Source organism: Pipra filicauda, unplaced genomic scaffold (genome assembly GCF_003945595.2).
Source record: "Pipra filicauda isolate LSUMZ 115617 unplaced genomic scaffold, ASM394559v2 scaffold47_size6085603_pilon, whole genome shotgun sequence".
In the NCBI taxonomy this organism is placed as follows: Eukaryota; Metazoa; Chordata; class Aves; order Passeriformes; family Pipridae; genus Pipra; species Pipra filicauda.
In genome coordinates, this window is record NW_024104620.1 from 4,577,793 (window position 1) to 4,601,972 (window position 24,180).

At 38.5% G+C, this 24,180-nt stretch overlaps 1 protein-coding gene across 1 annotated transcript in view; it reads left to right on the top strand.

Annotated features, from left to right (window-relative positions):
• Window positions 1–24,180, top strand: part of VPS13D (vacuolar protein sorting 13 homolog D) — a 93,159-nt gene that overhangs the window by 18,479 nt on the left and 50,500 nt on the right. Inside the window, exons 23-47 of the mRNA XM_039386361.1 lie at window positions 465–591; window positions 1,442–1,622; window positions 2,580–2,762; window positions 4,753–4,972; window positions 5,558–5,768; window positions 5,900–6,071; window positions 6,371–6,483; window positions 7,047–7,256; window positions 9,252–9,517; window positions 9,690–9,823; window positions 10,095–10,250; window positions 10,839–11,052; window positions 11,331–11,405; window positions 12,123–12,329; window positions 12,772–12,861; window positions 13,858–13,998; window positions 15,160–15,282; window positions 15,946–16,020; window positions 18,273–18,378; window positions 18,705–18,857; window positions 19,428–19,563; window positions 20,549–20,596; window positions 21,336–21,486; window positions 22,110–22,320; window positions 23,401–23,665. Of these exons, the coding sequence (XP_039242295.1) occupies window positions 465–591; window positions 1,442–1,622; window positions 2,580–2,762; window positions 4,753–4,972; window positions 5,558–5,768; window positions 5,900–6,071; window positions 6,371–6,483; window positions 7,047–7,256; window positions 9,252–9,517; window positions 9,690–9,823; window positions 10,095–10,250; window positions 10,839–11,052; window positions 11,331–11,405; window positions 12,123–12,329; window positions 12,772–12,861; window positions 13,858–13,998; window positions 15,160–15,282; window positions 15,946–16,020; window positions 18,273–18,378; window positions 18,705–18,857; window positions 19,428–19,563; window positions 20,549–20,596; window positions 21,336–21,486; window positions 22,110–22,320; window positions 23,401–23,665 (3,968 nt within the window). The remainder of the gene's footprint in view (window positions 1–464; window positions 592–1,441; window positions 1,623–2,579; window positions 2,763–4,752; window positions 4,973–5,557; window positions 5,769–5,899; window positions 6,072–6,370; window positions 6,484–7,046; window positions 7,257–9,251; window positions 9,518–9,689; window positions 9,824–10,094; window positions 10,251–10,838; window positions 11,053–11,330; window positions 11,406–12,122; window positions 12,330–12,771; window positions 12,862–13,857; window positions 13,999–15,159; window positions 15,283–15,945; window positions 16,021–18,272; window positions 18,379–18,704; window positions 18,858–19,427; window positions 19,564–20,548; window positions 20,597–21,335; window positions 21,487–22,109; window positions 22,321–23,400; window positions 23,666–24,180) is intronic.

A 24,180-nucleotide genomic window follows, 5' to 3' on the forward strand; every position in this document is an offset into this window, starting at 1 on the left:
TGCTCACTGGGTATTTGTGTGTTTTTCCTGGACAAGATGCACATTCCCTTCCCACTGCTTCTTCCTCTGCTTTTTCAGGCTTGATCTGAAATCCTGGCAGCCCTCCCAGTTGTCAAACCCTTGATCATTTTAGCTGAGTGTGGCTGGGTTTTTAATACTTCACTTTCACAGAGCAGAACAATAGTGTTTATTACTGTTTGAGAGGAAAAAAAGCAGTTGTATCTAAGTTTTCCCAGATCAAAGTGGTGTAATCACATGATGTATGTAAAGCATAGAGTTATGTCTGGGTTAATCTAATCTTTGTAGCAGAAAGATGTGATTTTCTTTGAACATGAGGTTTAATGTTTAATTGAATGTGATTGATTTAATTACTTGTAACGAGGTTATCCCACTAATAGAAACTTCTGGGGTTTAGTAACTTATCTGTGTTTGAGAATCCTGATTGTCTATCCCTTGTTTTGCAGAGGGAGATTTAGCCTTGCAGGGAAGTATTGGAAGTCTGTCCTTAAGTGATCTTACAGCTCATGGAGAATTTTACAGAGAACGTTTCACTACCAGTGGTGAAGAAGCTCTCATTTTCCAAGTCTTTAAGTATGAATTTAAACTTCTTGTTACTCAGTATTAGCTCCCAACACTCCCAAAACCCAAACAAACCCAAAATACCCAAACTCTCAGGGCTGCATGATTCTGCTTTGGCCTTTCGTGACCTAAATGAGACTTTGAACATTTTCAGTCATAAACTTACGATTTTTAACTTTTCTTTGTCTGCAATGTATGTGGTTTATCAAGAAAAGTAGCTTTTTAATTCCCTCTAAAGCTGTTCTTGAAACTACATTGATAGTTCCTAGATAAAACAGTAGTTGATTTTTAAAAGATGGAAAAGATTTTCAAGTGATGAAATAGATTTTGCATTGCTTCTTAATTTAGGAATTAGGGGTTTGCTTTTGTCATAGTGTACATTTGAATTTCTTCTGCTTTGTTTAAAGCCAGAGTTCTTATCCTGTGCTGTTTCATGGTTTGCCACCCCCTCCTCCACCCACTAGAATTAATCAGAGTAGAAATTATTCAAGTAGTGTTATGGAATTAATTTCAAATATATCAGCACACTGATTCAGAGTTGAATGTACACATTATCATGCAGTGGAGCACTTACCTTAAGATATAAAATCACCAAAGGTCTATCTGGTGTGTAGAGCTAAAAGGTACATTCCAAATGTAGAATTTTCTTGTTTGCTTAATTAAAACTCCTACATATACATAATTTAGAAATAATTAATACAAGCCCAATTCTTCATGTCTGTAACTGAAATAGTTTTAATTACATGCCGTGAACATCAGTTAAATCCTCTATATTATTATTATTTTGAGTGCAAAAAAATGAATAAGCGGTTTATAAAAGGTAGCTGAGATTGCTAAATGTTGCTTTTAACCTTTCTTCCAGGTATGGGAGGCCAGACCCTTTGCTGCAGAGGGAGTGTGACATCCGTGTCACCCTGAGGATGGCCTCAGTGCAGTATGTGCACACCCAGCGCTTCCAGGCTGAGGTGGTGTCCTTCATCCAGCATTTCACTCAACTTCAGGACGTCTTGGGGAGGCAAAGAGCAGCCATTGAAGGACAAACAGTATGTCTGGGGTTTTTTCTGTTCTTTCCCAGCTTGTCTTTTGCAGTTGAAATGCAATATGTAATTTAAGTTAATGCATCAACTCATTTTAATTGAAATGGTGAGAGGCTTCGGAGTTCTGGTGTTGCTGCAGATTTCTCATCTTGTAGTCAAAACACCTTATTTAGGGCCATCCTGCAGCTCTTTGAAAGTGTAGAATACCAAATGTACACATTACTTAAAACACTTGGATCCTGCAGGATGCACTGGACAAAAAGTCAAGGTGTTATCTTACCTTTTTCTCCAATGTAATAATACCTGAATAAGGAGAACCAAGGGAGAAGTTCTGTTCCACTCAGGTCTCTGGTTTAGTTTGCTGGTAGACTGAGAAAATCAGATGCTGAACTCAAGCATGATAAAACCTATCAATAATCATGACAGTCATGGACTATTTTATGACAAAACCTAATGTGGGAGTGACTTATGTAGTTAGTAGTGATAGTCATGTTTAAAAGTTGCTTCTCATAATTGGAGGAAAGACAGTGAATGCTTGGACCTATTAAAATGCTTCGTTGTACATCACTTGGAGAGTCTGAATCTGATTTTGAAACATCTGTTCTAAAGGATGGGGTTTTTTTCCTTTTGTAAATAATTTTTCTTGAGTAAGGTTTTTAACAGTGAGCTGAGTGGTGTCTGGTTTGCCCCTTAGCTCAGTGGTGACAGTGTGTGTCACTCCTGATGCTGCACCTGCTGCACAGGTATTTCCTCTTGGCATCAGAATCCTTTTTTAATGACCCTTTATTCTCTGCCTGAAACAAGAGGTTGAGGTGTTCTTTTTTTGTATAAAATTTTACCACATCTTAATTCTGTAAATCAAAGAGTAGTGTTCCTGAGTTCAGTACTAATCAGTGTGAAATAATCACCCACTTCCTGGAATTTTCGTAATTATTTTTTTAAATGCATTTTTGCTTTTCCCAGGTAAGAGACAAAGCCCAGAGAGCTTCCCGAGTTCTCCTTGATATTGAGGCTGGTGCTCCTGTTCTGCTTATCCCTGAAAGCTCCAAGTCCAACAGTCTCATTGTAGCTAATCTGGGAAAGCTGAAAGTCAAGAACAGATTCCTGTTTGCGGGAATGCCAGGCACCTTCTCCTTAAAGAACAAGGTAAGAACATGACTTCATTTAACAACTGGGGGGTTTCCTAGTTCTTGTGCATTTTATTTCTGCATTCTGGTAAATGATTCTTATGTTTTACTTTATATGTAGACTTTTTACTACTAATAATGCCAGTCTGTGCCAGTGTGCTGGGTAATCTTATGGATCTGTGCCTGCACCCGGGGTTGTTGTCTGAGGCATTCAGGACAGAGGGACTGAACTGAGTCTGTTCTGAGAGAACAGAGGGAATAAAGGAGTGAACCCACTCCAGCTGGTCTTGTTGGGAAGTAGGACCCAGCTGGGTGCACACCTGAACCTGGGAGCACAACGGGCTTCCAGCTGACTCTGCTGGGTAGCAAAAATTTCCACCGTGTGAGTCACAGAAAACAAGGATCTGTGTAGGTTCAGACTTGGGGCAATACACTGAAGAGCAGAATTGGGTTCAATTTATGGTTTTGTGCTCTCAGTGTGTGTAGTTGCTTTGATCAGTGAAACCTAGTGAAAGGTTTCCCTTGCACCCCTGGCAAGGCACAGGACAGGAGGAGCTGGTGTTGCTCTTGAGAGATGCAGCCCCAAAATTTGGGGTAAGGAAAATCCATCTTGGATGGCTTTCTGTATCTAACCTAAGCAACAAAATAGGTGGTTGTCTGGGAACCCCTAATTCCATTTTGAAGGGTGGTAGGAATGAGATGGATTAAATTGCTGCAGCAGTTTATGGTGTGTCTGTTGCCTCCATCTGATTTATATCCACCAGTGTCTTTGCTGTAAGGAAACACTGGACTGCAATATTGAGTTGTTTTCTGTTCTGTACTGATATATTTAAGGGCTTGTAAGTGGTAGATTCCTAAATTTATATAAGAAATTAAAACAAAGGATGTGTGCACAGTAGTTTTATTTCAACCTAAAAATACTGTGTTGTGTAGCACTGTAGAAATTTAGGTGTTTGAAATGGGATTAGGTGTGGTTTGGCTTTTTTTTTTGGTGGTTTTGTTTTCATTTTTTTCTCTGTTCTATGTTTATTTTTGAGGATCGGATTTTGCAAGGCAATGCATACAAGGATCCTGTTTTATTTGAGGTATTTCACATCTTTGTGGCAGTGTTCAGGTGCTCCTCATTCATCTTTAAAAAAGGAAATATTCTTGTGGAATTTAGCACTTTAAAAAGTTCCTTCATTCATTAAAAATTATGTTTTTGTTCTAAAGATTTTGCTAAATTCTATAAGAATTGGATTTAAATTTGTTGTGGTGTGCTCTTTCTGCATGTCTGAGGAGCTGTTAATTTGGATTTAATTGCATAAATTCATAGATTTATTGATGATGTGATGACTTTTCTTTGCATGTACTTATGAAATGTTAATTTTTTCAAATTTTTTTTCTTAAAATCCTTATCATGATGACAATGAATTTTTGCAATTTTTTCTAATATTTAAAAACCACATAAGGGAAGAAAATGGTCACTCCATCATGGAAAACTATGAAATTGGTCAAGCAGGATTTTTGGGAGAAGAAATTCCTAATGTTGATGTGACTTTTCCTAGCGAACTTACCCTTTGCAGGTTTTTGATGCAAGGCAACTCATAAGATTTCCATGGCATATGTTATTTTCATCACCTGAAAAACAGCTTTAAATATTTAACCATCTTTATTCTGCAGAAATGTTTAGTATCTTGACAGTCTTACCTCTCCATTTTGTATTAATTCCATTTACATGACAGCTTTTTTGTTTTGTGCAAAACCCTGTAATTTTGAATTAGTTTCTCATTGAAAAGATTTCACAGCTTTTTGGGAAATGTTGGTGAAATGAACTTTTTAAGAAAGAAAATGTTTTCATCTGCTGATAAGATTGTAGGATAAAAGTTTGGCCATCAGTAAAAGATACTGGCATTCAAATAAAATATGTAGTTTTTGACAGGAATTTGTTGCAGCTTGAGCCTTGGTGCACTGGTTCCTTAGAATTTAAATTAAATATCTATTCTTAATTATAAAATTCTTTTCTTTAGCAGGATTCAGTTCAATTTTCATCTCCTTTGGGAACCCCAAAACACAGCATGAAGAAAACAAGTGCTGATGAGTCCAAAGTACCGATGGAAGGGCTGGTCATGAAAAAATCCTCAGGAACAAACGTTTCCAGGCTGAAGAATGAGCCTGCACTGAACACTTCAAATAAACAACAAGGGCACCAACCCAAGCTGCCTGTTGTACCCAACCCTGACAGCCCAGGTATGTGAGGAACAGGAGAAACCCCCCAGAGCTCTTCTTTTTTCTGGTGAAATAGGACAGGGACATTTTGCTTCGATCTCATGTGACACTGAAAAAAAAAAAGGCTCTGGGTCTGAAGACTGTGGATTTGAAAAGAAATGACTTCTTAGATGTCAGGCTGATTTTTACAGCTGAAAGGATTAGGGAGTTGTAGTTCAGCTCCTGGAAGAACATTCCTGCAGTTTGGGTAGTTTGAGTTGCACATTGCAGACACAGAAATGTAGTTGGACTCTCAACTGAGAGTTTACATTTACCTGTGAATGAGCTCAGTGTCTGGTAGTTACAGATACTGATGAGTGTGAATAAAAAAAATTTAAAAATTGGAATAAAATCAAGACAAAATCATATTTCTTTTTAAAAGTTAAATTTTTCCTTAAAGTGAACGAGTTGGTATCTGGTAGTTACAGATAGTGATGATTGTGAATAAAACCCAAAAAATTTGGAATAAAATCAAGAGTAAATTAAATTTCTCGTTAAAAGTAAGGTGCATTAGTTTTGTGCAGATTCTGTTTTTTTCTTTCTGAACGTGTTATCTCCTCCCTGCAGAGGATCACATCTGCCTCTTAGACTGCATTGTGGTTGATCTGCAGGACATGGACATCTTTGCTGCACAGAGATACCAGAGAGAGTATTCCAAGGCTGTGGAAGATACCAGTGCAGACTTGAGCTTTCCATCCTACTTGGTGAGGCAGACAGGGGGGAGCCTGCTGACAGAACCCTTCAGACTGAAGTTACAAGTGGAGAGAAACTTGGACAAGTGAGTTTGAACAGGATCCCTTTGTGCTGTCAGCCTGAAGCTGTGTTTCACGTGCCTTTTACTGTACCCTGAAAGCCTTGCCTGCTGTGTAAGAGCTCCTGGGAAGGCTGAGGTTTCCCCCTTTGTTGCAGGGAGCTGAGCCATGCAGTTGCAGACATATCAATACATGGCAACCTGTCATCAGTGCACTGCTCCCTGGATCTGAACAAGTACAAACTGATCCGTGGGCTGCTGGAGAACAACCTGGGGGAGCCCATCGAGGAGTTCATGCGCCCTTACGACCTGCAGGATCCCAGGATTCATGTAAGAGGAGCTGTGTGCAGCTGGAATTCTGTCTTGGAGTGTCTCTGGGGGTTTTGCTGATGGCAGCAACATTTTAAGAACAGAGCTATAGACCAGTAGTGTGAAAATGGATTAACAGACATTTTCAACTCCAAGGCCACACTGCTGTGAAATGTAACATTTCCCCAGGAATGGCTGCTGACACTCCCTGAAGGAGAGGGACCCCACAGCTGTTTGCATTGGCCTGGGATAAGGTTTAATTCAGAAATGAAAGTTAAACAGATGCTCTGAAAAAGAATGTTGGTGTTTTCCACTTTCAGACAGTTTTGAGTGGAGAAGTGTACACTTCCATGTCGTTCCTCATTGACATGGTCAACGTGAGCCTGGAACTGATGGATCCAAAGGGAAGAGATGGACACAGCTCTTTAGCCAGGTATGAATGTCCTTTTGTTACTCAATTCCTTATCCTAAATACTATGCTCATCTGAAAGATATAGGACAAGAATTAAAGTAATATGTGGAATTACAGTTTAATAATGCAGTGAAATAGAATTTCTTAATTAGAGTTCAAATGAGAGTTTGAGCTGCTCTGAAAGATGGAAGGGAATGACACTGTACAAAAGATACCATCTGTGTCCTTCCAGTTGATCTTGAAACAACAGTTCAGTAATCAGTTAACTTCCTCAAGATGAATAGTATTTTAATTAAGGAAATGATGTGAGGGAAGTTTAAAAAAAACAGATTTCTGCTCTATGTTGGCTTGATTTGTTTGGGTTTTTTTTTTAATCCAGAAGGTTCTGTATAATTGGAAAATATAATTACATACAGTATAGATCTACTTTCTATCACTGTGACATGAGATGTGATTATAGTTGTTTTAGAAAATACCTAAATGGAAGATACCATCAGTATCCCATACTTTTAAAATCAGTGCCTTCAAGGAATAAATATACCCTAAGTCTCTTCAATGCATTGTTTCGCTTTTTATTCTCCCAGGTTTGATTTTAAGAAATCCAAGTTGCTTTTTGAAAGCTCTTCCAATGGAACAAAGTCTGTCAATCTGGTTTCCCATTCCATGATGGCCTTTGACACCCGTTATGCTGCACAGAAATACGCTGCAGGGCCCCCAAATGTCTTCAACTGCATCTTCCAGTCCTCCAAGAACACCAGCAGCCCAGGAGCCATCCAGATTGAACTGCACTTCAGGTTGGGAATTCTGGGATTTGCTTGTTTTTAATAATGACATAACCAGCATTGTCCTGTTGTAATACCCCTATTATTAATGTAGATAAACTTGCTGGCATTGTTTTTAAATCTGATCATATTTTTGGGGTGGTCAGTGGTACTTGATAGATTGAAATCTGCGGTTATTAATTAACTGAAAGTTGGATTTTTTTTCTCCCTTTTTGCAATAAAATTTAGGTTTGAATGTCTAGTGAATCAGATGAAGTTCTGACCTATCAAAATCAGTAGTGCTTAAAGCTCGATAAGTCTGGCTTATCACTTGTATGTTTGCATAAAATCAGACTGTAGAATTTGTAATATAAGTTGTAAAAAAGCTGTTTCCCAGCAGGTGTCACACGAGCCTTTCTGAGACCATCAAATACAGACTGAAACAGCACCTCTTTCAAAAACAACCTCTATATTCTCTTCTGTGTTCTGTCCTATCCTGTTTGCTTTTCCTAGTCTATTTTGATCTAATTTAATATCGAAAATGGGAATATGAAGTATAATGACAGTATTTACCAGTATCAGCATGGTGTTTGGTAGGGAGATGTTAACTTTAAAAGGAGGGTGAACTAGAGATGTTGCTTTCACTTTTGTTCAGATTTACTGACCAAACACAGGCTTTTCACTCTTCTATAAGTGTGACACCTTCTGAAGCAGTTGCAGGAGCAATGTAGAAAAAAACCTGTGGACTATTTTAATCCAACAGAAAACCTTGAAGCCTTTTGTTCATAAAAACCAATCAAAGAAACTTCAGACAATTGAGAGAAATTTGTTTTGAAGGTTTGGATGCTACATGATGGTTATAAGTACTTAATAAGTGTGTTCAGAAAGACATTGACATTTTGATTGGAATAAAACTAAGGTGGGATTTACTTTAAAAAAACCTAAACCCCCACCAGCTGGTTTTCACAGGACTGTTGAGTCAGTAGCTGCCTAGATTAGGCACAGTTAGTGAGTTTGCACAGTACAGCCTAATCTGGTTTATGAGTGATGGCTTCAAGAATCTTCTTCCCAACTGTTATGCTTTTCCATTTCAGCCACAGCAGCATGTGTTCTGCTTTTAGTGGTGAGAGCATCCTTGGCACTGGATGGAGGTGCTGGCAGAGCTCAGTGATAGTGTTGTACTGGCTGGTGCCTTTTGAAATCTCCTGGAGAGCCAGGGAGAGTTAAAGGCTTGTGCTGTTGGAAGCAGAGCAGACAGGCTGCTCCCACAAAGGATCACAGTTCTTTAGAGATTTTATAGTCCACAATGTGCTGGATATAAAACTGTTTCATGGTACTTAAACACTTAGATGACTTTCCAGTTAGCATGACCAAATATAAGTGGTATTCCAGATCCTGAAGCCAAACACTTTTATCCCTCCTAGCCAGACACTCAGAATGTGATGCTGGGAGTTCAGGCAGGCTGACATTTTTTGGGGATGACAGAGCAGCTTCCTGTGCTGCAAAATGCTGTCAGGGTGTGAGGGGAAACACACTGAACGTCTCATCTCAGAGCCAGGTCTGAGTTTCACATGCAGTACTTTAGGTTTGATACCCAGCAGATGTCAAATGATAATAAAAAGATCAGTTTTAAAATCTGAGACTTTGCAAATTCATATCAATAATGTAAATGTATTAAAGGAGCTTTTATAAATGTCCTGTTAGGCAGTTTCTCAGTTCATTCTTTTTGTCATTGCAGCATAGAATTCATGCACTTAAGACCTGTTGGGTGTCTGTGGGTACAGCAACTTGATGAATTTCAATGTTATTCAATCTTATATATATCTTATTTAGTCTTATATATGATTGACTTTTATTCAATCATATATATATAAAATAATAATCTTATTCAATTTTTTTTTTAAAGGACAGACTAAGTGTATCCCTTGGAAGTTCATATAGTTCTTACTGGATACTGATAGTTTTCGGCATGGTTTTAAATCTATGCAGGATGTAAAGTTCACTTGTATTCTTTTCTCTTCTTGAAAGGTCTACTAAGGATTCCTCCAGTTTCACAGTTGTTCTGAACAATCTTCGTGTATTCCTGATATTTGACTGGTTGTTGCTGGTCCATGACTTTTTATATACTCCTGGAGATACCAAAAAGCGGGAAAACCCCCTTTCGTCCCGGCAGAGAACTTACATCAGTGACACAACTGTGGTTCCCAAAGCAGTGAAAAGTGGGGTTGTTACCAAACGTTCTTCACTGCCTGTGACTGCAGAAAAGCAGCTGGAAGTGAAGGTTAATGTGACAGGTAAACGTGCTCTTCTCTAGTGCTTTTGTAGGAGCTTTTCTCGTTAAAATCCATGTGCTGGTGGAAAACCAGATCCGTTAAAGGAAATCAAGAAACCTGCTGCAAATGCTTTAAATAACTCAGTGATATTGCCAGTTGCCCTGGTTATTATTTGTGGCTTTGTTTGGTTCAGGAACTGAGTTTGTGGTGGTTGAAGACATGTCTTGCTTCGATACCAACGCCATTATTTTGAAGGGGACGACTGTTCTCACCTACAAGCCCAAGCTGTTGGATCGTCCTTTCTCTGGGAGTTTGTTTGGCATTGAGGTGAGAACAAAGAAATTTGCTGTTGTCAGACATCTAAAATTAGAGGAGCTTGTGAAGATACTTCACTAGAAATATGCATACAACAGGAATAACACACAAATTATTTTTGAAGTTTGTTAGTTCCTCATCAAATGCTCCCATTTTATAGAGTTTTGTATTGTTTCTCTTAAGACATTGAAACACTTGACTGGAACCCCAAAATATTGCTAGTTCTTGCCTGATCTGTTTGCTCAGTTAATAATTTTTTTTTTAAATAATTTTCAATTTTTAGGTGTTCTCATGCAGGTTAGGAAATGAGCAAGAGACTGCACTGTCAATTATTGATCCAGTACAGATTCATATGGAGCTTGTTGGGAATTCTTCCTACCCAAGTGGTTCAGGACTGCTGGATGCTTTCAATAGTGAAGATTTTCCTCCTATTCTAGAGGTAATATTAAAGGCCTGAATAAAACTCTATGTGATAGAGAATACTAAAGTATGATCTAGCACAGATATTTTTATGCCCAAGGATTCAGTAGAAGACTTCTGAAGTCATAAGAAAAGAATAAGATAATTTTTTCCTGAAGTGAAAAAGGGAAAGAAAAAAGCATGAAGAAAATGCTCTTAGTGGTAATGAATGAGGGAATTTTGGGATGTACTGTAGAGATTAATAGTGGAGGAAAGAAGAGGGCTTTGTAGATAATGTAGACATGTGAGTTACTCATACCTGAGAGACAAAGTTATTTTTCTGTATCTAATTGTCAGAACTTATTAGAGGGGAATTCTATGTAGAGACTTTTTTACCATTATACTAAAGTAAAAACATTTTTCCCTTGAGATGTGCTTTTAACACTTTTGGTTGTTGGTAAATATGTTTGCCAATTTTATTATTGGAGCTTCCAAACAGTGTGATCATCAGCTTTTAACACTAAATTTTGTCCTCCTTTGGGAAAAGCTTTATTAATATCCAAAGTACACAAGAAAAAATATGTAGAAAAGGATTTAAGCGACTCTTATATTTTAATTTTTCATTTAGATTCAGTTGCAGGCACTGGATATCAGACTGTCCTACAATGATGTTCAGCTCTTCTTGGCAATTGCAAAGTCAATTCCCCAGCAGACAAGTGCAGCTCTGCCTGACTCAACTGCTGCAAGTGCTGCTCATCCCCCCAGCTCAGCTCTGGGGACTGAGGCCTCCTCCACACATGAAAACAGGGATATATCCAAACGTGTGCTGGATCCTGTGCTTGGTATGTTTTTAACTGTTGGAGTGAAGCCATTTTTTTATCTAAAGAAGGTTTCTACACAAAAGATGTGGGTATCTCCATGGTGTAAAACACTTGTTGATTATAATTATCTGATGATGGTACTATAACAACAGTAAAAGCAGTGCTGAATCACGTGCTTTTACTGCAGTTGCAATCTGAAACAAAACCCCCGTTTTTCATGCAGATATATCTTGATTTTAGAAATGAAACCAAGTAGATAGCTGTCAAGGATTTATGACTGGTTAACTGTTCCATTCCAGAGGTGCAGCTGGCTCGCCTCCAGGAGCTGGGATTCAGCCTGGAAGATTGTCGGAAAGCTCTTCTGATCTGCCAAGGTAACAGCAGATATTTAGTTGGCCTTGCAGATTGTCCCTATTACCTTAATTACAATTAAATAAAAACTTTCAGACTGTCAGGTAGCTGATGCACAGGCAGTATTTCCTTCTTCAGAATTTTTTTACTTTGGCTCTGTGTTGGAATAATCTCAAACATTCTTTTTCCTGTTCTGCTGCTCTGTAGCACCCACCCCCCAAAGACTGTCCTTGCCTTTTTTGGGGTGTCATATGTGGGATGTTTGGGTGTATTTTTGTTTGGGGGTTTGGGTTATGTGCAGGTTTATTCTTTTTCATGGTGTCCCTGCTTCTTGCCGTTATCCATCTCTTCCTCTTCAGAGCACATGTTTTCATCTCTCCCTTTTTGAATCATATATTCCCTATTTCTCCATGCAATATATGAAAAGGTGAAGCTTTAACAGAAGTGATTATTTTTCTTTAGCATTGTTATGCTTCCCAGTTTATTTAGAGGCATTCCTAGCATTAATACAGATTTTTATTATGTTGCCACTTGATTTGCAAACTTCAAAACACATTTCTCACTCTTAAAAAATTCCTATGTATGTATAATCTCATATTTGTGCTATTAAACAGAACACATTTAAGGGACTGTTGGTGACTTGCCATAAGAGGAAGGGGAATAGTTTGCTTTCATATGTTTTTTACTAAATACCTTGAGGAAGTAGATGGTGATTGATTGGTTGTTTGCTTTTATCTAAGGTGACTTGAAAAAAGCAGCAAGTTGGTTGTTTAAGAATGCTGAACCTTTGAAATCAGTTTCCCAGACCTCTTCTGCTCGAGACAGCCAGGGGATTGTGCCTTTCCAGTTCATCTCTGGAGTGGAGATAAAGGCAGAGAGTGTGTGCATTTGCTTTATTGATGACTGCATGGACTGTGACGTGCCCCTGGCTGAGTTAACCTTCTCACGTGAGTGTTTGCTTCTGCCTTGCACAAAATGACTGTCAGTGACTGCTTTCAGCTCTGCTTTCTCAGGACTTGTGGAATTTTAACTGATGGTGTTTTGGTAGTGGGGTTTGTGGGGGGTTTTGGGGGGTCTTTTTTTGGTTTTGTTAGGTTTCTGGTTTTGTTTTTAAGAAGATCATAGTCCTTGTAGTGTTTAAGACTCTGGTTTCCCCTTTATACATCCCATAACTAATGGAATCTGTGCTGAGCAGAACCCTGGGGAGGCTCCATGTTGTAAGGCATGGCTGTCTGTAAATGCTATTTGAAGAGTATTTTGATAGGCTTTGTGTACCATTTCAGTTTACAAGACAAGACAAAACCTTCCATTGCCTAATTAAGAGTTTATAAAATTGGGGAGCTTGATTGTTTTGCATCAGTGTAACATTCACTTTTTTTCCCCCCCCAGGTTTGAATTTTCTCCAACATTTGCGAACCAGCCCTGAAGGTTACGCTCATTTTACCCTCTCTGGAGATTATTACAATCGAGAGCTTTCAGGTGAAATACCTGGGGAGTTGTTGTTTTCTTATTTATGTTTAGGAAACAGCCTTTCCTACTACAGGAGCCTGAAATTCTCCTGACATGAAATTTGTGTCTGTCTGTGTGTGTGAGAACAAGTGATCATAGACAAGATACCCTGACTTGAGATCAGGTGGAGGGATGTGGAAATTTGAGGTTTTGCTGATCTGAGAATAGCACTGAAGTTTTCAAATGTAATTGCAAAAGAAGGTTATCCAGGAACATGACAGTTATGTAACTAGGGGTATCTGTATTCACATTTTCAGTTTTTACTTGCTTGGTGCAGTCAGTTTGTTACGCATTTCAGGAAGGAAAAGCATGTGAGGGCAGGTGATTAGGCTGAAGTCAATGGAATTAACATAAGAAGACCATTAGAATTTATATTTTAAATTAAGAAAAACAAATTAGGCCTCAATCCAGGTCAGACACTGACAAAAGAAATAATCTAGTTGTGGTTTTTTTCTGAATTGAGGAACTAAATTTTCTGATATGTAATTGGTGACAACCACCTCAGGAATTATCTACCAATAGCAAGGCAGTTTTTTTGTTTTTAAAAATACATAGAGGGGGATTTTTTTAATAGCTTTTAGACCTTTGTCTTATGTGATACTGAATAATAGGCCAACTTATGCATAACTGTATGAAAATCATTTTCAAAACTATTTCAGAGGGCTTAGTTGCAGCTGACTTAAATAAGAAGCAGTAATTGCCTTCTAATGCTTTAATTGGAATTAAGATATTTCTGCAAGGCCTTACATGCAGTGTACATAGTATCCATACATGGTATGCAGTGTGTACATACAGGATACACGGCTCAAATGGAGGAGCCGGAGCAACTTCATATTAGGTAGCAAATTAAATACAGTTTATCTTGAACGCAGATTAAAAGTAAAGGATTAAATACTGAAATATGTAAGCACCATTCCAGGGTGGCCTTCCCACGTGCAGCAGAGGTGACTTTGTGTTTGTTCCCAGGCTGGGAGCCCTTCATTGAGCCGTGGCCCTGCTCGGTGTCTTGGCAACAACAGGCCTCGAGCCGCCTCCACCCCTCCCGCCTGAAGCTGGAAGTGAAGGCCAGACCACGCCTGGATATAAACATCACCTCTGTCCTCATAGGTACGTGGGAATATTCCCTGTGCAGCCTGATTGTCACTCCTGAACAGGACAGACAGCTCTGACCGAGCCCTGCTGGTGTCCCTTGGAGGGGGGGGAGTTGGGCAAGTCCCCACATCCCTTCCGTGGTGTTTTACACAGGTGTGTGTTTGGGCAGGCACTGTCAAAGTGTAAAGACATGAGCTGCATGTTTTAGAGGTTAGCAGGGATTCTTTCTCTGCTCATATGAATTCTATCAAATTCATATGTTATTTGAAATTTAGTTTTGATCAGAAACAGGCTTTCATCTAAAGCTTTCCATACTGTACAGTGCTTAAAAATATTTTGGGAAGCTCGTCATTTTTCAGTACGTTGACAGGTGTAGTGGGGAGCTACTCTTTTCAGTTCTGCAGTCTCTGAACACCTGAGCTTCAATTCCCACCTTAGGAAATAAAAATGTTTTGTTCGTCATTAATTCAAATTTCATGTGAGCTGCTGTGTTGCTGGGCTGTGATCGTGTGCATTTCCCAGGAATATTGTTGCTCATTGTGAATAATTTGGTGAGCACAGTAAAGAAATGGCAACAGCTGAGTTTGCAGATGGAACAGAAAAGCCTTCCTTGGTCCTTTCTCCCAGAAGACCTGTGGGGTTGGCAGAAAGAGGGGAGCCAAAGTAGCAGGAAAAGCAAATCAGTGATTCCTAAGAGTTCCAATGATGCTTTTAAATACCAGTGAGAACAAGTAGTAAGGCTGGTTTGTGATTAATACTGTGCTAAAGGACCCGATTAGTGTCTTGATATTTATGCAGGAATGTGGCTGTACTTCTTAAAACAAAAGAACCAAATCCCTAGGAAGTGCTTCTAACATGGAAATATTTATGGTTAATTGCCTCCACAAGGAGAGCTCTTAGATTGCCTTAGGAGTGTCTTAAGAACATGGAATTCCACTTAAAATTTTTTTTTGAAAAATAAAATCTTTATTATTTGTTTTTGAAGATAGTGCTGTGATTTTATGAGCTGTTGTTTGTCTTTGACTCATATAAGTGTTTCAAAAAAAAAAACCAGTGAGATAAAACCGCTGCCATTAAAGTGGAGTAACTTGAGTGTGATGAATTTAACACACTTTTCAATGACTTTGTTTACTGCCACCTTGGAGACATTGGCTGTCTGTGCTTACATTCCTCTAGAGCAATACACATGTACCAAACAGTCATGGATGGAAGATTACTGTAAACAGGACAAAGAAGTGAATGTAATCAGCTCAGAAGACTGGATGGGCTCTTCGGTGGATCCCCCATGTTTTGGGCAGAGTATGTTGCTCATTAATCACACTTTATTTGAAACAGTCCTGACACACACGGTCATCTGTCTAATGTATTACAAACAGAAGTACTTGGGCTTCACAGCACACAGTGATTTGTTAGAGATGTTTGGCAAAAAAAAAGAAAAAAAAAAAGACAAAAAAGCTGTGTTCTGTTCAGTTGTGTTCAACTCTTTAAAAACAAAAACCATTCTGGCTGCTTAGCTTTGAGTGAGAGCTTTGCACTGCTCGTTCTGCTTCCTTTTTTTGTCAGTTAATGAGTGACTCTCTCATCAAAGATTAAATCAAGAGTATTGGCTCTAGGGCATGTGCAGTTCAGAGGGGATCTTTTTCTTTCTGTACCCCAAAGTCCTGTATAACTGAGTTTCTGGGGAAAAATCCTGTTTAATTTGTGAAACTTAATACGTGACAGGTCTTTTTAGCTTCTCTTGTCCCAGAATTACTTCTGGAAGAAATTCAAATAAAATTTGAATAAAATTTAAATAAATTTGAATAAAATAAAAGTCTCTATCCCTGGCTCAGTGTAAGCCAAGGGATAGAGACTTATAACTGCATGATGCCAACTGTATCTTCCTCAATGCATGATGGGGAAGATCTGCCTGTATTTATGTGTTTTTTCTGACCTGCTAACTTTGTCTTTCCTGTCTGCCAGGCCTTCCTCTTGTGTACCTTAGAACTAGGAGTACAGCCAGTTTGACTAACCTAGAGCATCAGATCTATGCTAGAGGTACTGTACAGAGAGAGACCAAAAAAAAAAAAGGTGGTTTTCTTCTTTGGAAGGCTCTTGTACAATAAATACTGTGCTGTATGTGTGACTTGCTGGTAGACTGGCCTCTATATTTAAAAATAATCAAACCTCGAAAAACCTCAAGCTAAAGAACATGACAGCTACTTTTATCCTGGGTTTATCTGTTATTCCTCTCTGGAACCTTAAGGAAAGAAGGGAGAAGTATAACTAACCCTATGAATTATATGAATTATTGGCTATTCAATGTCCCTTTTCTAGAGAGACAGTATAGTGTAATTAAAAATAGCATAATATCACAGTATTTTATTTGTATTCTAAAAATATCCAACATTATGTTCAATGTACCTACTTATGCCTAATTCAGCATATTTAGCTACTTAAAACTTTCAGATGCCTTCAAAAAGAACAATCTGTTTTCAGTAAGCCTTAGGATGTAAGGCATTCCTACCAAATATCTTGTTAATTTGTTTGGGTTATACTTGACTTTACAGTCTTGGGGCAAAACCATACAGTTTAAAGTAAGATTTTTTTTAATTTTTGACATTATGGAAGACAAAACAGCACACTTGATAAATATGTAGCCCTGTAGAAAAGTTGCTGAGGGGGAGGACACAACGTTTTCTAGAAATCTGCATTTGTGGCCTGTTCAAGTGCCCCTCAGAAATATTTTCTCTGAGTTTAAAAAAAAAAAAAACAAACTCAAAATGGAAAATGATAGAAGGGCTTATTTTTCTGAAAGATTTTTCCAAAAATCAAACAAACAGCAAAACTTGTATTATTCAATGCTTGGCTTTTAGTGGGTGTTGCAGCTAAATTACTAAATTAATTATGAAAAAACCCTCCTTGTAATGGTAATCTTTTTTTTTTCATGCAGTAGTCTCAAAATGCAACTTTTACATTATGTTTTCCTTTGAAAATCAGGCCATGGTCCCAAAAATTCTTTTTTAAAAGTCTCAAAAAATAAACTGGCAATCGATTAAACAACAGAGTAAAAGTTCATTTGGCTTCTGGTCTGTAATTTTGTAGAACCTGGATTAGCCAAAAAATTATATAAAGTGAATCTCAAAACTAAAAACATTTATTTGCAGTTGGCAAAAGTCAGTGTTTTCATTTTCAAGGATTTCATCTTCTTGCCATTTAATTGGAAAGAACTTTCCCCATGAGCTTTAGATCAGATTTAAGTCTCTGCTTAGGTTTATAGGGGGTTGTTGTTATTGATTTGGAAGAAAGTTTTATGTGATTATTAGTAACTCCTTCAAAACCTTCCCTGTCCTCCTCACCTTACCCCTTCTTGCCCCTGTAAACCTGTGCTGAAGCTTTTGGAGCACTTGCAGATCAGTTCTGGGGAATAGATTTCATTTCTGTCCTAACTTTCCTTTAAGCAGCTGATTTATTGTGTGCACCTTCCTCCCACTTCTCTCATACCAAAAGATGTGGGTATTTAGGTAGCAGCCATTTATCTTCCTTTTTAAGTAAGTTGCTGGACTTTGACAGGGGTTTTTCTCTGTCCAAACACAGTAAGTATTTTCACAGCCTTGATGCACTGCAGTGTGGAAGATGAGAGTAACACTTGTGTGCTGGTTAGAAATCCATGCTTGGAAAAATTCAACCAGGGGAAGTGAAGTATCTTCTGGGATTTTGCTGTCCAGTTTTTTAACAAAACCAGGTTGCCTCTGGTTGCACTCAAGTTATTTTCCATACTTTGTTCTAGTAGGTTTTATCCTGTTTAGGAAAATATTTCTACTTATTCAGTCTTTGAGGATAAAAGTCCCATTCAAAAAGGGTACTGGCTAATTCTGTATTTATCACATTAAATACAGTATAGATCTTAATTGTAATTGAATGTGTGTTTAGTACTTCATGAGCATTTGGATGTCCATAAAAAGTTCCTGATTATGCTTGGGGTTTTAGTTAGATTTTCTACACATTAGGTCTAACTGGAGGCAGAGGATTTTGTAAGACTTGATATGAAGAAACAAAAGAACGGGTTAGATCAAGCTTAGTTCCCAGGGGGGTTGATGTAGGGGAAGACTTTCTGTTTGTTTTATCCCATTTCTGTAACAGTTACTGATTTAAAAAATGTCATAGATAATCTGATATCCTGTTTCTTCGATCAGTTTTTCTTTGGTTAGTGCAGGTTTTGGTTCTCCAGCCATTGTGTCTCATCCCACACTATCATCTCATAAACGCTTCTCCTGGGCATTCAGACAAGTGTGGGTTGTGTTTTGTAGGTGAAATGAAGACTCCAAAGCGCAGGCAGCCCTTTGTGCCCTTTGCTCTGAGGAATCACACTGGATGCACTCTGTGGTTTGCCACCCTGACCACAACCCCGACCCGGTAAGGACCTGTTGGGGCATCACTTCAAACAGATTTGGCTGGTTTCACTTCCACGTCAGCCAAACCCTGTTGTTTGCAGTGCTTTTGTTCTGCAGAGACACATAAGCAAGTCTCAGTTTTAGTTAAGAGCCTCTTCCTTCACACTGAGATAGTTTTACTGCTTTAAAAAAAACAAACAAATTGTTTTTTTCAAGAGGCCCAACAGAACATGAAAACTACTCAGATACACTCATGATGTGAATGTGTTCACTGAGGACTGAGGCAGAGTAAAAGGCACTTGTCACTTGAAGTAGTCAGTTTGTAAAATGCTGTGATTCTCTTCCCAGGGCTGCTCTGTCTCACAGTGGGAGCCCAGGTGTTGTTCCTGAGGAAAATGGGACGTTGCTGGATGATGCCCATAATGTCAGTGAATGGCAAGAAGTTATCACTGGGGAAGAGATTCCATTTGAGTTTGAAGCCAGAGGGAAACTCAGACACAGGTGAAGTTTTGCACACTTACATATGGAACACGTGGGATCATAGTTGTGAGGGCACCAGCAGGTGTTGCATTAAAAGTAGATTTTTTTTAAAAAATCTCCTCTTAATATTTAGTTCTTATTTTTAAAGCTTTTCTACAGAGGGAAATGATGAGTTCTCCAGTAAGCAGCATCTATTGCTCTTAGTGGCAGCTGTTCCTAGATGTAATTTGGATTATTATGAGCTTTTAGAAAGACTTGGGACCCTCAATCAATGTCCTTTATTCTAAAGGACTGGGCCAAGGGGTGGTGTTGGTTGTTAAATGTAAGTGTTATCAGAGATAAGAACATGTTGACAAATATGTAGCACACTTCTGTTTTTGCTTATATGACATAGTTGTACTTCTGTGTGTTCATTAGGGAAGGTAGAACAATTAGACAGTTAGTCTGTCTTTATCCATGAAACAGAAAAACTCCTGAGACTTTTTAATGCTTCAGTGAGATTCTTTTCTCAAAATCCCTTGGTTTGAACTGTTTGGTGTTTACACTGTATAATAATGCTTAATTGTAAATTATCTTGGTCTGGCCTGGTAGGCACACACATGATCTGAGGATTCACCAGTTGCAAGTGAGAGTCAATGGCTGGGAAGAAGTGAGCCCAGTGTCTGTGGACAAAGTTGGAACGTTTTTCCGATATGCTGCACCAGATAAGAACTCCTCCTCCTCCACTGTAAGTTCTGATTTTGAGGGTTTTAGGAAAATGTATAAATGTATAATTTAAGGGTAATGATGGCTGCAAGATTTTGACCTAAAAGTAGCTGCTGTATGAGATTGACCTCTTTCCATTTAGCTTGCATTGGGAGAGTTTGGAGATGCTGGGTTCTAATTAGCAATTTAATGTGTAACAAAGCCCCAGACAGAGCAGTCAGCAGTTAGTCTGTGCTTGGCAGTCAGAGCTCCCAGGGACAGAACTAACATATTAGTGACAGGGCCATGGACTCGTGGAGACTGAGCTTTAAGTCAGCCCAGCATTTCAGCAGCTATTTTTATTTCTTTTATTGCAGGAATGCTTTTCATGTATTTAATTTACTTAAAATAAACAAAACTGGCAATTTCCTGTAAGCCAAGAGATTGTTGAAATATGTGGCTGCTTAGACAAAATATACTTGTCATGAAGGGAAAATGCAGTTGTAATAATCAGGCTGGCATTTCTTGGAGGCTCAGTGATAAAAATGATTTTGTGGATTTCAGAACTAGCTAAGTTTTGAAAGTAGGTACAGGAGGTTGTTGAACACTGGAGAAGTAGTTGAGATCTTTTTGGTATAAAACAGAATTTAATTTCAAGATACTACTGACAAGAGCCAGTGGTCTCTTATTTGCATTGTTTCTGGTGTTTTCATATTGAAGCATAAAAAGCATCATCTCTCTTTAACTTGAATATTGAAGGGAAAGGATGCAAATTGAGAATTGCTGTTCAGGAACGTCTTTTGGGGAATTCTTCTTTACAATAAACCCTTCTTTTAGCTTCATTTCTTTTTAAACCAGTGTTACAAACAGGCTTTGCTAATCTAGTTCTGACATGATTCCAAGCTGTACTGAAGATCAGAAGCACGGTGATGAAAGTTTATTCTTCTCTAGTAAGGTTCTATATTACAGCTGAAATCAATGTCTTTAAAGCTGAACAACTTTAACTTTCTTGTTTACTTTCCTCTCAGCTTGGAAGCCCAATAAGTAGAACAAATATAATACATCCACAAGTCTACGTGAGTATCTATTTTCATTTTTTGAGAGCTACTTAAATAAGACCAAAGAATTCTACAAGTGAACTGGCTTTTCCATCCTTGTAGAACCTTCTCAATAGAAACCAAACAAAAGTCAAGCAAACAAAATGGACTTTCAAATCAGAACAAATATATGATTTTCCATTCCTCACTAGTATAAACGTTTTAAGAATGGGTCTTAAATTCCAATATGTGAATTCTAGCACGTAAATGCTAGAATATGAATTGTTTTTTTCAGGATTGAATTGGCAATGACTTCATGTAATGTAGGAGGGAAAACACCACAGTAAAAGGGTGAAGAAAATGTGGATATTTTAAGAAAACTTTATATTATTTTCTAGTTTAGACAGAGGGAGTAAGTGACTGTTAAATATATAAGACTTGGAATTCAAACTCCATGGATTTATAAAATAATGTAGTAGTGAGGTGATGTGTAGTCTTCTTTTAGGATCTCTGTTACTCTTAGTTGAACTTCCATTGTTTTGAAAAAGCTAATGGAGTTAGTGGTATGTAGAATTGCTTTCTCATAGTTAATTTTACTGGGTTTTGAGGGAGAGGTACAGGAGTTTAAGGGATTATTATTATGAAACTATATAGACCCGAGGAGTTGCACGTGGTTGGACTCAGTTTTCCTCCAGCAGTTACTGCTTCCACATTGAGGTGCCCCTCTTCTAGATATATTCATTACCTGAGCTTTTTAATGCTTTTAAATATCTTCCAGTTTTCTTCATTGCCTCCAGTTCGTGTGGTGTTTGAAGTCACCCTGGAGGGCGGTGCCCGGAAGGTGATAACGGTGCGCTCGGCCTTGATGGTGAAGAACAAGCTGGAAACTCCAATGGAACTGAGACTGGACAGTCCTTCTGCCCCTGACAGTAAGTGCTGGGAATTCCTGGGCCCTGAATTCCTGTAGTATTCCATACATGCTGTGGGAAGTGTAGCTTTCTCCCCAAGAAGATTCGCCACTGTCCGTGATGGTTCACACCTCCCTGGAGAGAAAATGGGTGTTGTTAAGAAGGAAATAATCAACAAGGTGAACTAGAGGATCCATTAGGATTTTTCCCCATCAGGGAAAGCTGAGACTGTGTAAATACTGCATCTTATTTCTGTGTGTAGCAATGTTATCTCTTTTAACAGCATTCTAGAAAGTTTTGCCTGCAGAGGTGTAGTGTAGAAATGTTGTGATATGTTGACAATGTACCCAAAATGTATAAGGAATGAGTTTTTTTGAAATAAACATTTTCACTAAAGCATCCAAGGGAAAAAGAATTTAAATTCCAGCAAGTTTTTGGGCTGTTTCACCTAAATTTGTCTGCTGCCAGATTGTTAATAGAGCTGAAAATAACTGGTTGGTGTTTGAAATGTACATAAAGTAGGAAGTGATTTATATTAAAGTGAAATGGGTTGCTTCAAAAATTTGAGACGCACTACTTCAAAATTTTATGGTTTTCAGTAAAGGGGCCTGTCTTGATATGTGTGTGTTCTTCTCTGCTTGCAGAACCTGTGGTCCTTCCAGCAGTTATGCCAGGAGATTCCTTTGCCATCCCATTACATCTGACATCCTGGCGTTTGCAGGCCAGGCCCAAAGGAATGGGAGTCTTTTTCTGTAAGGCCCCAATTCACTGGACTAATGTTCAGAAGACAACAGAGGTGTGCAGCAGCAAGAGGGAGTGTCACTCCATGGAGTCTGAAAACAGCAGGTTTTTCAGGTAATTAAGACCTAATTCTTTTTCTGTAAGCTCTGTTTTCTTCTGAACTAATTAACAGGAAAGAAAATGCTTAGAGGTGAAAGCTGCTGCAGCTTTAATGGGAGGTTTTGTTTGGTGTGTTAAGAGGTGAGGAAGCAGTGAAGTGTAACTGCTGCATTTCTGCAGGGCTCCTTGAAGCCCCTCTGAGAATACAAAGCACAGTGTTAATATTTATGGTAAAAAATAAAAGATTAGAAAATAGAATGTAGACTTAAATTAACTGCTCTGTCTCACTGAGGATAACAAGTGCTTTGCCAAAGGAGTGTTCACAAATACTCATTCTTTATCTTCAATGTCCTGTGCTCTGTTCTAAGTCCAAAAATGTTGCTGCATAGTAAGGACTAAATGGAATTTTGTGGTTTTCTGATATGGTTGATTTAGGGTTGCTCTGTATTTAGGAAATACTAGAATAGAGATTATGGAAGCTGCTCAGGAAATGACCTTTGCACACCATGTGGTTACTTCTGTGTGTCAGCTCCATAGTTCATTTCTTAATATGCTGCTTTTGAATGTATCACAGGGAGGCAAATGCACAAATTATTTAAAATGAAGATTTACTTAGTCAATTTTTTCTTAACTAATGGAAAACCAAAGTGTCAGGTGGTCAGAGGAAGGATGTATCTACTGGGAAGAAGGACACAGTCAGCATTTATGTTTTAGAAAATGGTTATATGTACTTTTAATAGTTAAAATCTCTTAGTAATAGTTAAAAACATATTTTTGCAAGTCTATGGAAGCCGCTTTTATAGTTGGTAACCTGTAAAAGCCATTTTCTGTTACATCTCTGAACAGACCAGGTTTTTCTGAGTGACTAAATTAAGTCTGATTAAAATCAGGAAACTCCTGTTATCTTAATGTTAGGCATAAATACAAAATACCTTATGGTCAAACAACAAAGTGATTAGGTGAAGAACAACTCTAAATGCTGTTTTTCTTATCAATTCTGAAGTTAGAGCATGTTAGAGGATTTAGTGCAATACAGAAAGATAGGATTCAATTGCCTGCCAAACTCATTGACTCCTCCTGTGTCTGCCTTCCCAGGTTTTGTGTGGCTATAAAGAAGGAGGATTACCCTGATTACATGCCTTCCAGCATTTTCTCTGACAGTGCTAAGCAGATTTTCAGGCAGCCTGGGCACACGATTTATCTCCTGCCAACGGTGGTGATCTGCAACCTGCTCCCTTGTGAGCTGGAGTTCTACGTGAAGGGTTTGCCCATCAGTGGAACCCTGAAGCCTGGCAAAGAGGTGGCCTTGCACACGGCTGACACGTCCCAGAACATTGAGCTCGGTAAGGTTCTTGTCCAGGTACTGTTCTCTGACCCTCAGTGTACCTCAGTACCTCAAAGGAACCTTTATCTAAAAGGAACTGTGGTGCAGAATAGAAAAATTTAAAAATGGACAGCATTTATATGATTATTTCATTGGCTTGCAGGGCTTCTTATATTTAATAACCAAGTGCACACATTCAAAAAAAAAAAGTACTGATATTGCCATCATTCCCCCAAATCTGTCAGCTGTCTTAGTCTGTTCCTTGTTCAGCTCTTTTCTTGTTTTCCTGGGAGTGGAAACAGAAACTGGAGAGATCAGTGATAAAGAAGGGAAATAAATAAGTTCCCAATGTTTTGGGTGGCTTTGCTTGTTTTTTTTCTAACAGAAAAAGTTGGTGTTGAAAAACTGTACAGAATTATTCAACACTGGCTGGAGTTGTGATGCCTAAAGCAATAACTAGCCCTAAGCAGGCTTCCTTACAGAACCTTTTTTGTTGTTTGTGACCTAAATTGTGGCATTTCTTCCTGAGGTCAGAGTTTACTACGCTGGGC